The 12,441-nt window shown below is 49.1% G+C and overlaps 1 protein-coding gene across 2 annotated transcripts in view; it reads left to right on the forward strand.

The window, feature by feature from the left end:
* The window catches only part of LOC135248784 (voltage-dependent T-type calcium channel subunit alpha-1I-like), a 98,247-nt gene that overhangs the window by 30,692 nt on the left and 55,114 nt on the right, over positions 1-12,441 (forward strand). For both annotated transcript variants that reach the window (XM_064323713.1, XM_064323712.1), the window contains exons 6-10: positions 886-978; positions 5,260-5,593; positions 5,944-6,344; positions 10,429-10,580; positions 11,538-11,723. In XM_064323713.1, coding sequence (XP_064179783.1) covers positions 886-978; positions 5,260-5,593; positions 5,944-6,344; positions 10,429-10,580; positions 11,538-11,723 — 1,166 coding nt within the window. The remainder of the gene's footprint in view (positions 1-885; positions 979-5,259; positions 5,594-5,943; positions 6,345-10,428; positions 10,581-11,537; positions 11,724-12,441) is intronic.

Below are 12,441 nucleotides of genomic sequence, written 5' to 3' on the forward strand. Positions count from 1 at the left end.
TGCCCCTGCACCAGGGCAGCCCAACCCTGTTACTGGAGATCTACCGTCCTGTAGGTTTTTACTCTAAGCCTAACAAAGTACATCTCATTCAAAAGCTAGAGATCTCCTTTGAGCTTCTAATTAGTAGAATCAGGTGTGCCAGATTAGGGTTGAAATGAACACCTACAGAACGGTAGATCTTTAGGAACAGGGTTGGGCAGCCCTGTTCTACACACCTAGCTACCTCCCAGGCCACACTCCCTAAAACACTCCCCCTCCCCCAGGTCATTGTCCCTGCTTACTCCCTCCAGGTCACAACCCTTGAATTGACCACGCCTCTTGGCACCCCATGACTACTCCCACCCCCCTCATCACAGCCCCAGAACATGCCCCCAGGCCACGCCCTCTGGCTGTACCCTGACGATTACACCCCTAGGACGGCCCGACCGCCTGCTTCCACCCCCAACCCTCGCCACGCCCAGAACATCCCAGCCACGCCCCGCTGCACCCCATGTTACACCTAGACAGCCGCACTCACCGTCCACCGCACCCCGCCTCTCGTGAACGCACTTCCCCTCTGCCTCCGCCTCCGCTCCCCTGGCGACGGCCGTCTGCAGACAGTTATGATTAAGCAATTAGCCGATTGTGAGATTGGCTTTAAATGAATCGATGTGGGAAAAGATTAGCGCTGCCCTCCGAGAGCACTCGTCAGCAGATGAGAAAACGGAGGAGATAATCCCTCACTTGACTGCGGGATTTCGCTCTCGAGTTCCGGCGCTGCGACGTGCCGCATTAGCGGCGGGCTCGATCGCGCGGGCGCCGTTCCCGTGGGCCCCTCCGGCGTGCCGCGCGGCCCGGGGATCCGCCCCCCTCCCCTCTGACTGACTGCGTGTGCTTGTCGTCCAGGTGATCACGCTGGAGGGCTGGGTGGAGATCATGTACTACGTGATGGACGCTCACTCCTTCTACAACTTCCTCTACTTCATCCTGCTCATAATCGTAAGTGACAGAGCCCTGCCTTTCCTTCACCCGAAGCTCTGATTTACGCTGGAGGCTCCCTCTCTTTTCCCTAGCTGCCCATTTTTAAACTGCTGAGTCCGGTGTCCGTTATCTGCAGACAGATATTCTGTTAAAGGCATGGGTGAAAATGTGCTTTAAAGATTTTTTGGTGTATTTCAAGTGTTCGGTAAGCCACAAGATGACTAGGTATGCTGTTTTCTCAAATGTATAAACAGGATAAAATGTTAGCCCAGGATAAGAGAGTTCCTGCAGACTTTGGGGCAGTTTTCTTATTAAAAAACGCAGATGGCCACTGAAAATGGACCTTGACTGCAAGAAAAGTTTATTTTACTCGGTTGCCATGAAACCAAAATATTACCCTTATTTTAAGATAAGGATGGGATTTAAAATCATTAGCATGACAAGTTGAAAGGCAAATCACACATGAAAACAAAAATATAATAAAAACTGGGTTTTTAGTACTGGGCTAATAGTTAAGATTAAATAAAACTGTCAGTGAGAAACTGTTGCCATTGTAAGCGTTTGAATGGTGAGACATGTTCAGTCTTAACATCCCAGTAGCCTACAATCAGCAGAAAGCTGAAGTACTGTACTTCCTTTGTTGGGGTGACCTGTCTGCATGCAGTTGAATGCAGCTCCACGTGTCCAAAGCTCTCAGAGGAAGTGAGGGCTTTAATTATCACGTCGCGGTGATGAACGCGCGCGCGCGGTCCGCGGAGTCCGTGGCTAATCAGAGGGAGTGCTGCAGTCCTTCAGCGCACTGCGACTCCAGCTTCGACTTAGAGCAGAGTCCAGCTGCCAGGATCCTGTCTGAGGTATTTGATGTTAATAGACCCGTAAGCCCCAATTTAATGACGTGCAACAAGTGCATTGCGGCGGATCGATAGCAGTAAATACACAAAGCGCTTTTAATTTACAGTCCCGCGTCCGCGCGCTCGCGCCGTTACTCCACGTCGCCGTCAGCCCCGCGCATCTCGGCCATTTTCAAAACGGGAAGCGGGCCTTTCAGCCAACTCGTTTTTCATCATTGTGAAAGACGGGAACTTCCTCTGCCGCGTCGTAGAACACATCCTGCGGCTGTAGCCTCTCCCTGCCTGTGAAACATCTTCGGCAGCGAAACTCCGCTCACTTTTTCCCGATTGCGCTCGCTCCGCTGCTGTAATATCACCCTCTGTAGCTTGGCAACCAAAGCACAGCGCAGCGTCTAAATGAGATCTGGGTGCATAAACTCAACCCGACTCCCCCACGGTGAATTAGGCGATGGCGCTTGTCGCTAACACAGCCGTGCGCTCTATTGTCTTTTATTGCTTTTTAAATCGTCATTATTTTAACGCGCTGCCACCTGACCTTTGTTCCCTCCCCTTACCACAGGCCTGTGTGAATATTAATTGGTCTCATCAGTCTTGCCGGTGTCACTTCCTACAGCTTGTCCAGTATTAGCCCTGGGACATTTTACTCTAGCGTTTGAAACTCCACAGACTTGCTTCCACTTCCTCTTATCTGTCATGGAAATCCTTTGCTGCTCAGTTTTTAAATTATCTCTGCTGTTGAAATGATTCTGCGCTTGGATGGTACAGGCTGTGCTTTTGTGGCCGTGTTCAATATGTCGATGCAGTGTAGAATGGCATACTTAAAAGGCCACAGGTCTTTGTGTTAGCTGGAAGGGAGCAATATTTCACTGGCTGCCTCTCCCTTCAAATATACTGCTGCTAGTTTAGTCCTTTTAACACAGCTATACATTATATATCCCAAAACTCTTTTTCCAATGATTATTTTTATCTCTCAGCACTTCCGCTTCATATATTGTAATATGTACTGATTATTCTGTTGGTGTGTGTGTGTGTGTGTGTGCATGTGTGTGTGTGTGTGTGTGTACATGCATGTGCATGTGCACGTGTTATGGGTGTCATATGTGTGTGTAAACCATGCAAACGCAGTTGCCGTGTATGCATATGTGGATTTCGTTAAACTGGAGCTACGTATTTGTTGTTGTGGACATTGTGGTGAAGTCTTCTGCTACTTGGTTTACAACATTTTTACGAAGTGAAAAAAAAAACACAGCATTTCTGGATACATTTTGCGTTGAAAATTTAAAATCCTTTTTCTTTGGATGGTCTTGGAATCTTGCATTTTAATGCTTGTGTCTGTCATCAAGCTTTGGAAGTGCCGGTTGATTTGAACGTCGGGCACTCGTGACTGAATGGCAGCAATTGTTAGCCTTGAATGGTCTTGCATCAAAAACAGCTAACAAAACAGACATGGAAATGAGATGCCTCAAAACAGTCACACACATACACAACGCATCAAAACAGGCGGGAAATAAAACAATATCTCAAAACAGAAATGTAAATAAAATAAGCGTTGTATGCTACAATGTCTACCATTTAAATTTTACTGTTCTGTGATCGGGGAAAAAGATCACAAACACTATAATCCAAGGTCATGGGCATAATTTAGAGTCACATGATCCCTTAACTTCTGAGGAAAAATCTGAACACTGACCTGGGTTGGTAGCTGTATTCAGTGCATTTAAACTGAACACAGACCAGAGTCAGAAGCTGTATTGAGTGCATTTAAACTGAGCACTGACCAGAGTCAGTAGCTGTATTGAGTGCATTTAAACTGAACACTGAACAGAGTCAGTAGCTGTATTGAGTGCATTTAAACTGAACACTGACCAGAGTCAGTAGCTGTATTGAGAGTGTTTAAACTGAACACTGGCCTGGGTTGGTAGCTGTATTGAGTGTATTTAAGAGGTCTTTTCCCTCAGACTCTCCTGTCTCAATTAACTTTGCCTGAGACGATCTATCTCCATTTTTCCCTATTATACATTAATATTATCTCTGTTCCCATAACCACAGGTCAGTGTGTTTATGAGGATGGTAATTAGATCATCCCTTGTTATGTACTCCCTCTCTCTGTTACCTTCCTTGTGTGCCCTCAACAGAAAGATTGTGAATATTTTATTGAATTATTTTATTTCATCTTTAGTGGTCCGAGCACTACAGGTTTTTGGTTATTTTTTTCTGCCCATTGAACTCAAATATCTTTTGACTGGTTAGTCTGGGGCTTACCAAGTCAGGCTTGTTTGAGCTGCTGAAGTCTTAAATTATTTCAAATATACCACAGATTGGACGCCTGGTGGCGCAATAGTGCACAATTACAAAAAGGTTTTACCATCACAGGGCTACCCCCATACCCTGTCTGCCCGAGAGACACAAATGTTTTTACGCAGGCCCCTCTGGTCAAGAGGAACTGACTTGCCTCAAGGATCCGCTAACTGGGTAAATTTTCTGCCCTTTTCAGATTTTTAAACAAAATAATTCTCTTACAAAAATTTACCAATTTTCTCATAAATTGGTATTGGGCATATAGGGTCTTCTGTACAGGTATTACTTTTTCTTCTTGTGTTTTATAAAATGGTCAAATGACGAGGCAAAACATTTTTAGTGGGTGTGGCTTACAAAAAAAAAAGATTTATCCTTTTTGGTTTGACTTAAATTTGGTGTATATATTTACAAGCTAATCCAGACTCTAACCCTAAAGTTGGGGCCAAATCAAATCATATGCAGCATTACAGAGCTCCATATTAAAAATAAATAAATAATCACTGTGAACCACTGGTTGATGTGTGCCATAAATCTGTGTTTTCAAACTGCTGATTGCAGTGAATGGACCCCAGTAATCGCCGCCTGTGAGTACATTCTTCAATAGCGGTGTGTTAGCTTAATGCAATGCTAATTCCTACCGAAGACATTGTTTCAAGTGCTTGTACAGTTAATTTGGACTTCCATCCTCCAATATGCCGCGGCACTGTCAGCTGTGCAATATCCGTCATGTCGCCGTTTCTCCTGCCGGTGCTCAGCCCTCCCAGCAGGAAGCGCCGACTGCGCCGCCGCCGCCGGTGCCAGCTGTCACTCTGCCAGCACTCCGCAAATTGGCACCGCGGCGGTCCGCCGGCGACGGGAGCCGCTCGCCGGCTATTCCGCTGTTGCTCCGCGGCAGCCGATCCCCCTTTGCCGCTGCTTAACGCCGACTGTCTGTTAGCGGGACAGCCGCGGCGTCGGCGCGCGGAGCGCCGGCGGGCCGACGGCCGAGGCGACGGCCAAGGCGACGGCAGGTCGCTAACGGGCGCCGTACTTCGCTTGCCGTCTGCGCTCGGCGTCGCTCGGGCCGCGAGTCGCCACGGGACAAAGCGTCTGGCGTGCCGACCGAACGCCGTGTAAACGCGTGCCCCCCTCCCCCCCTCCCCCTCCACAGGTGGGCTCCTTCTTCATGATCAACCTGTGCCTGGTGGTGATCGCCACGCAGTTCTCGGAGACCAAGCAGCGGGAGCACCAGCTGATGCAGGAGCAGCGGGCGCAGTGCCTGTCCTCCAGCACGCTGGCCAGCATGGCCGAGCCCGGCGACTGCTACGAGGAGATCTTCCAGTACGTGTGCCACGTGCTGCGCAAGGCCCGCCGCCGCTCCGCCGCCCTCCTCCGCGCCCTGCGCGGCCGCCCCCCACCAGCGGGGGGCGCCAGAGCCAACGCGCACAGGGCCGGGAAGAGGGGGAGCTTCGGCGCGGGGGACAGACGCCATCGACACCACCACTGTGAGTCAGCAGGGAGGGCAGCCGGGACTGGGGCTGAGGGGGCAAAGGTCACGGGGATTACTGAGATATTGATCTATAAAGGGACAAGCTGGGGACTCTCCTGGTTCCAGAGCTTACCTGTTAGACCGACTAAAAATGTGTAGGAATTATGATAAAATGTATGAATTTCTACTTAATTAGTCATTGTTCTGATTTGTGAAGAATACTCATCCAGTGCAAGTGTTTATTTGCCTGACTCCATATTTGGTAGAGGGGTGGTTGTGATTCATGTTCCTTTGAACATTTCCCATATGCTTCCTCTTTTAACCCCAAGTTACCTTCTCTTTTCTCTCTGTCCCTGCCCCTGACAGCGTCACACTGTCCACACCACAGCAAACCTGACCACACTTCTGTGGGAAACCCCATTGACCTCTCGGTCCCTCCCGACTCTGACGGGTGTCCGCAGTGCACTGCAGCCCTGTCACTCAGGGACGGGGCGGGACCTGCGGGCTCATCAACCAACGAGGAGGCAGAGGAGGGCGCCGTGGAAGAGACGGACGGGCAAGGCAGCCAGGCGGGGGAGGCGAGGGAGGACGCCGCGGAGGGCAAAGCCGAGAAGAGGGCGGGGCCGTGCGGTGGACGGTGCAAAGCACTCTGGGACAAGATGCGAATCAAGCTGTGGGGCATCGTGGAAAGCAAGTACTTCAACAGAGGAATAATGATAGCCATCCTCATCAACACTATCAGCATGGGAATCGAGCACCATGAACAGGTAACCCCTGATCTCTTTCTCTCTCACTCTCTCTGTTAGTTCAGTTCAGTGATGCTATATTAGCCGGTAACCAGAATAGTGTTACCAAAGCATCGACACCTAAGGCAATTTGAAATATGAAAATACAAACCTCTACCGTATTATGCAGCACGCTATATCGGCAAGTTGAACATAGCTGTAATTACACATGCTGGATGCACATGTAAGTAAGACAGATAACCGACAATTGTGTTTTAGTCAATTCCATAACAATAATGCTGTTATTTAAGACAATAAATATTTGAGACAATTACAGGTCCATCTTCGACTGGCAGAGTGCCCAGTATGTGTCTCTCAGTCTGTGCCATGTTTCAATGCATATTGATACTGGTGGTGCTGTGGGCCTCTCTCCAATAAAAGCTCAGTCTTGGAAGGCTTCAGTGTCCGCTGGCGTTTGCCTATGTTTCTGCACTTAAGAGCTTACTTGAAGTTATTGACTGCGGATAGAGTCCGCATGACTTTTTCAGTGGGCTAAATTGGCTGCTGATGAAAATGAAACCGCAAGAACCTGCGGACGCCGAGAGCCCTCCAGGACTGGAGTTTGACACCCCCGTGCCTGCGTGACAGACATCCTCCAAATATGTGGCACAGTTTGTCGGGAAATTGGACAGGACAGTGGTTATATTTTTAGAGAATGTTTCCCTTACCTGGAAAGGGTTGCTACTCTGTCAGAGCCATTCCCTCCTTCAGCCCACCTGGTTTCGCAGTGATCACATGACCTCCTCCCCCCTGGCAGGCCGGGTTTGCCTGTGTCAGTCCTTTTCGAAGGCCCAGGGTGAGATGGGTTAGGTGGCTTTGCGTCAGAATCTCCCTCGCCGGTACGTTTCTTTGACGGTAATTAGGTACTCTGCCAGGGTCCCTCTATTTGGTTTTTGTGTTTGCCTCCCAGAGGTCCAGATGGCAGGTGTTCTTTCAGGTGTTTGATCATTTCCTTGGTTGTAATTGGGAGTCCTGTTGCAGTTGTGCCCTGGTGCTGGCTGACTGATGGTGGTGTGTCTCTGCTCAGTGTGTTTCAGGATCAGCTGGCCAAAGGGACTTTGTTTAGGCTTGCTTCTTGGTATTGCAAGTGCTTGTAGTCTTTAATTGGCAGGTTAAAATTGCACAGCTTTTCTTTATAGTGTGAAAATCCCTGTGTGCCTTCCTTGCCCCCTCGCCCTCTCTCTTTCGTTCTCTCTCTCCCCCCTTTCACTATCTCTCTCTCATTTCCCCCCCCCTCTCTCACTGTCGTCCACCCACTCACTTCTTCCCGGCCTGCTGTGGTGTATTTTCTCTAATTTCTGAAGGTACTAAAAATAACCTCTCCGAGTGGAGAGGCGCACACACACACACGCAGACACACACACACACACACACACACACACACACACACAGACGCATGCACGCAGGCATGAAATGCACAATCAGACACACACATGCACTCACACAGAAGGTTACGCCGCACTTTGAGCTCCTTTACACCTGCAGGCATATTCGCCTCTCCCCTCTTTGCGCACATACAGTTGTTGCTGCAGTAAAAGAGGCGGTCTGTCCGTCACCTTACAGGCCACAGGTGTGAGTGCTAGAGAGGCCATATTCTCAAAGTCCATCCCAGCTGCTACTGCCAGCTCATTAATCAGATCGTTCCTCCACTTATTACAGCTGAATCATCGATGCCATGTTTACTGAGTGCTGATTTAAGGTATCTGTGTAAACATAGCATGTGATGCTTCGATCAGTTTTTATTATTTTTTTTTTTAATTTTGTTTGTTTGTTTGCTTGTTTTTTTGTTTATTTCTACCTCATCAAAACATAATGACTCACATGACCTTCATTAATATTCTTTATGCTTCATGGAGCCCAACCAGCATAATGCTGGGGAATTACAGAGGCCAGCACAATTCATCATTTTGGTCCAGTGGTAATTACCTGAAATGTTCCACTAGCAGGTTAGCCATTCATTATGTTTGAGAAGATGTTGATCGCTAAACTTACCAGTCGATCAAACAAACACGTTAGTTTGTACCATGGAAACGAATAGATTAGAAGACTTTAAATAGATGAAATAGACTTATTTTAAACAGTTAAAATAATGTTGTAAGTGTGTAAATTGAAATTTGAGGGACAGCAGTAATTGAAAGCCTTCTCGCAGTAGAAGCTGCATAAGAGAAAACCGGAGAGAGGTGTTAATTATTTGGGTAGGAGGCCGCATACACTGGAGAATGAGTGCCAACCCAGCCTGGAAGAGGGGTAGAGGGCAGCTCTGTGTGTGAGTGTGAGTGTGTGTGTGTGTGCACATGTTTGTGTGTGTGTGTGTGTGTGCATGTGTGTGGTGTGTGCATGTGTATGCTGTGTGTGTGCACGTTTGTGTTTGTGTGTGTTGTGTGTGTGCACATGATTGTGTGTGTGTGGGGTGTGTGCATATGTAATGTTGTGTGTGTGCACATGTTTGTGTTTGTGTGTGTGTTGTGTGTGTGCACATTTTTGTATGTGTGTGTGTGTTGTGTGTGTGGACATGTTTGTGTGTGTGTGTTGTGTATGTGTGTGTGGACATGTTTGTGTGTGTGTTGTGTGTGTGGACATGTTTGTGTGTGTGTGTGTGTGTGTGTGTGTTGTGTGTGTGGACATGTTTGTGTGTGTGTGTATGTGTGTGTAGATGCATGTGTACGTTCCTCCGTCTATGCGCCTGTGTGCCTGCTGTCATGCCTTTGAGTGTGCTTGAGTGTGATTCTGTTAGTGTTTGTGTGCGTGTCCGTACGCGTCTGCCCCCTGAAAGCCGCGCTGGTCTGCGCCTGTGAAAGGACATTTCTTCAGCGTCCTGCGCTCCCCAGAGCTGGGCCTGTGTGGAGGGAAGCTGTGAGCTTTTCCCTAAGCTGATCGATGGTGGGCTTTTGATCGCTGCGAGACCGAATGGCCTGATAACCAGACAAAGGAAGAAAAGCGCGGTGCGGTGCGAGGGGACAGCGTGGCCGTCAGTCTGAAAGCCTCCTTATTCTCTCTCTCTCTCTCCCTCTCTCTCTCTCTCTCTCTCTATGGCTGTTGTTAGCGGCGTGTTGGTCTCTCGGTATCGGATCTGCGCTATCTCTCCATCTGAACATTATCTCGGGTTCTGCGCTGTAATAGACATCCGTGTCGTGCGCTAAGTCATTTCTCTCTGGGGACTGAGGTCCTTCGCGCAGTTATCTGGTGTTATCAGGCAGTACCGAGAGCTCTCTCTCTCTCGTCTTCAGGACTCTGATTTAATCGGAATAACCTCCATCCATTTAAAAAAAAGAAAAAACTTTTGTTTTCTTAACGGAGAATACTCTGTATCCTCACACATATGATTTAAAATCATTGTTAGAGATGACCCTGCTGCAGCTCATTCATCCTGCCTTCAGAGAGCAGTGTGGGGTTAAAGCATTCATCATACCTTTTTCTCTCTCCCTCTTTCTCTTTCTAGCTCACCAGTTATTAGTGTAGAGTTATGTTAGATACGTTTTGCTCTCTACCTGCTGGCCCCAAATTGCCCTCTGCGTGTGTCTTCTTCTCTCTCTCTCTCTCTCTCTCTCTCTCTCTCAGTTTCAATTTCAAAGTACTTTATTGGGATGACAAACAAATATAGGCACTTGTGTTGCCAAAGCAGTGGTTACAAGATAAAATTATGTACAGTGAATGCTAGATTATGAATTAGTTAGTTGAAATTAAAAGGTCAAGCCTATGACAAAAATGTCAGTAAGTGATGTTAGGTGTGTGTGTGTGTGTGTGTCTGTCTGTCTGTCTGTCTGTCTATCTGTGTGTTGTGTGCATGAGTGAATATGTGTCTGCTTGTACGCATGTATGCTGTGTGTGCATGTGTGCATGATGTGGTCTCTCTCTCTCTCTCATGATGCGGTCTGTCTCTCTCTCTCACTCTTTCTCTGAGGTGTAAATATGTGATTAGAATGTTCATAACTGAACATTCCAATGCCGGTGTAACAATTCCTACTGGTAATTGGCAGCGATGGAGTTCTAGAATGCTGGCTTCCAAAAAAACCTTCCCCAGGAAGTCTTCTACGCTCAGTGCGTATGCGTGTGTCTCTGTGTTCAGCCAGAGGAGCTGACTAACGTTCTGGAGATCTGCAACATCGTGTTCACCAGCATGTTCGCACTGGAGATGATCCTGAAACTCACCGCCTTTGGCTGCTTCTGCTACCTGCGCAACCCCTACAACATCTTTGACGGCATCATCGTCATCATCAGGTGAGGGGCGGAGAGCGAGAGGACAGGGGGTGGGACCACTAAATGCCAGCTTGGAAAAATGCTAAATGTCTATTTCCTCTCTTGTCTTCTTCGCTCCTCCCTCCCTCCTGTGTTTCTTTAAATATCTTTTTGCTCTTTCAACATCGCTGACTGCCTCTCTCTACTCCTCTCTCTCCTCTTCTTTCTCTCCACCTCTTGCTGTCACACTCTCATCCTCATCTTTTCTCTCTCTTTTATTTATGTCTCCTCCTCCTCTCTTTCCCTATCACTGTCCCTCCTGTCACCTTCTCGCCTTACATCCTCCTTTCATTATTTCCTTTTCTTTCTCTCTGTTTCCCTCCTCCATTCTGTTCCTCTCTGTTCCCTACCTCACCCAACCCCTTTCCCAATTAATTTCTTTCTCTTCCTTGCTACTTCCCCCTCTCTTTCACTCCATTTAATCTTTCTCTAATTCTCTCTTCTGCTTTCCGATTATCTCTCTCCCACTCCCCCTTCTCTCTCATTGTCTCTCTGTGCTGTTCGCTCTCTCCTGCTCACCCCTCCCTTTCATTCTCTCATTTATTCTCTCTCTCTCTCTCCCTCCCTCTCCTCTCCCAGTGTGTGTGAGATCATTGGCCAGTCTGACGGGTCTCTCTCTCTCTCTCTCTCCCAGTGTGTGTGAGATCATTGGCCAGTCTGATGGGTCTCTCTCTCTCTCTCTCCCTCCCTCTCCTCTCCCAGTGTGTGTGAGTTCATTGGGCAGTCTGACGGTTTCTCTCTCTCTCTCTCTCTCTCCCAGTGTGTGTGAGATCATTGGCCAGTCTGATGGGTCTCTCTCTCTCTCCCTCCCTCTCCTCTCCCAGTGTGTGTGAGATCATCAGCCAGTCTGACTGGTCTCTCTCTCTCTCTCTCTCTCAGTGTGTGTGAGATCTTTGGGCAGTCTGACGGTCTCTCTCTCTCTCTCTCTCTCTCTCCCAGTGTGTGTGAGATCGTCGGTCAGTCTGACGGGGGCCTGTCGGTGCTCAGAACGTTCCGGCTGCTGCGCGTGCTGAAGCTGGTGCGCTTCATGCCGGCTCTGCGCAGGCAGCTGGTGGTGCTGATGAAGACCATGGACAACGTGGCCACCTTCTGCATGCTCCTCATGCTCTTCATCTTCATCTTCAGGTCCGTGCCCCGTCCAGGGCCTCCGCCTACACCCCCCCCCCCCACCCCACCCACACCCCGCCTCCCGAAGGGGCGGGGGGCAAACACGCTGTAGGATATTACCGGTGTGGGGGGGGGGGGGGGGGAATCACCCCAGAGTGACCTCCATGGAGACCTGTTAGTCCCCTCCCATCATCAGTGCCACCCCGGGGCCCTGGGGCCCACCGCTGATCATGAGGCTAATCGGCAGCAAAGCGGCGAGTCGATAGCGTTGCCGGGGCGAGATTGATGGGGAGCAGCGCGATAGATGGCGGGTCCCAGGCGTTCCGCGCCGCCGCGCTCGCGCGAACAGGAAGGAACCCCGAGCACCAGCAAACGCCTTCTGTTTGTCTTCATTTCCCCGCGCGGACGCCGTCACCCCCGTCCACCGTTGCCGTGGTTTCGGCTCGGGCTCCGCGCCGCGATTCATCCGGTTAAAGGGATCGTTTTTCTCTTTTTTTTGTTTGTTTGTTTGTTTATACGCGGTGGCCGGGGTGTGAGGCAGCCCTGAGGAAAAAACATAACAAAAGGATTTAAGCGAGCAGAGATGGGAAACCGTTTGCTTCTCCATCCGTGAACTGCTTTTTCCGACGGGCCCCCTCACTGACGTATAGCCATGTCTTTCTGTAGCAATCAGTCGCAAGGCACCTGAGCTTCTTCATATCAGTTCACTGCCATCAGAAACAAGAATTCCATACTT

The sequence above is a fragment of the Anguilla rostrata genome, chromosome 2, assembly GCF_018555375.3.
Source record: "Anguilla rostrata isolate EN2019 chromosome 2, ASM1855537v3, whole genome shotgun sequence".
NCBI classification, from domain to species: domain Eukaryota; kingdom Metazoa; phylum Chordata; class Actinopteri; order Anguilliformes; family Anguillidae; genus Anguilla; species Anguilla rostrata.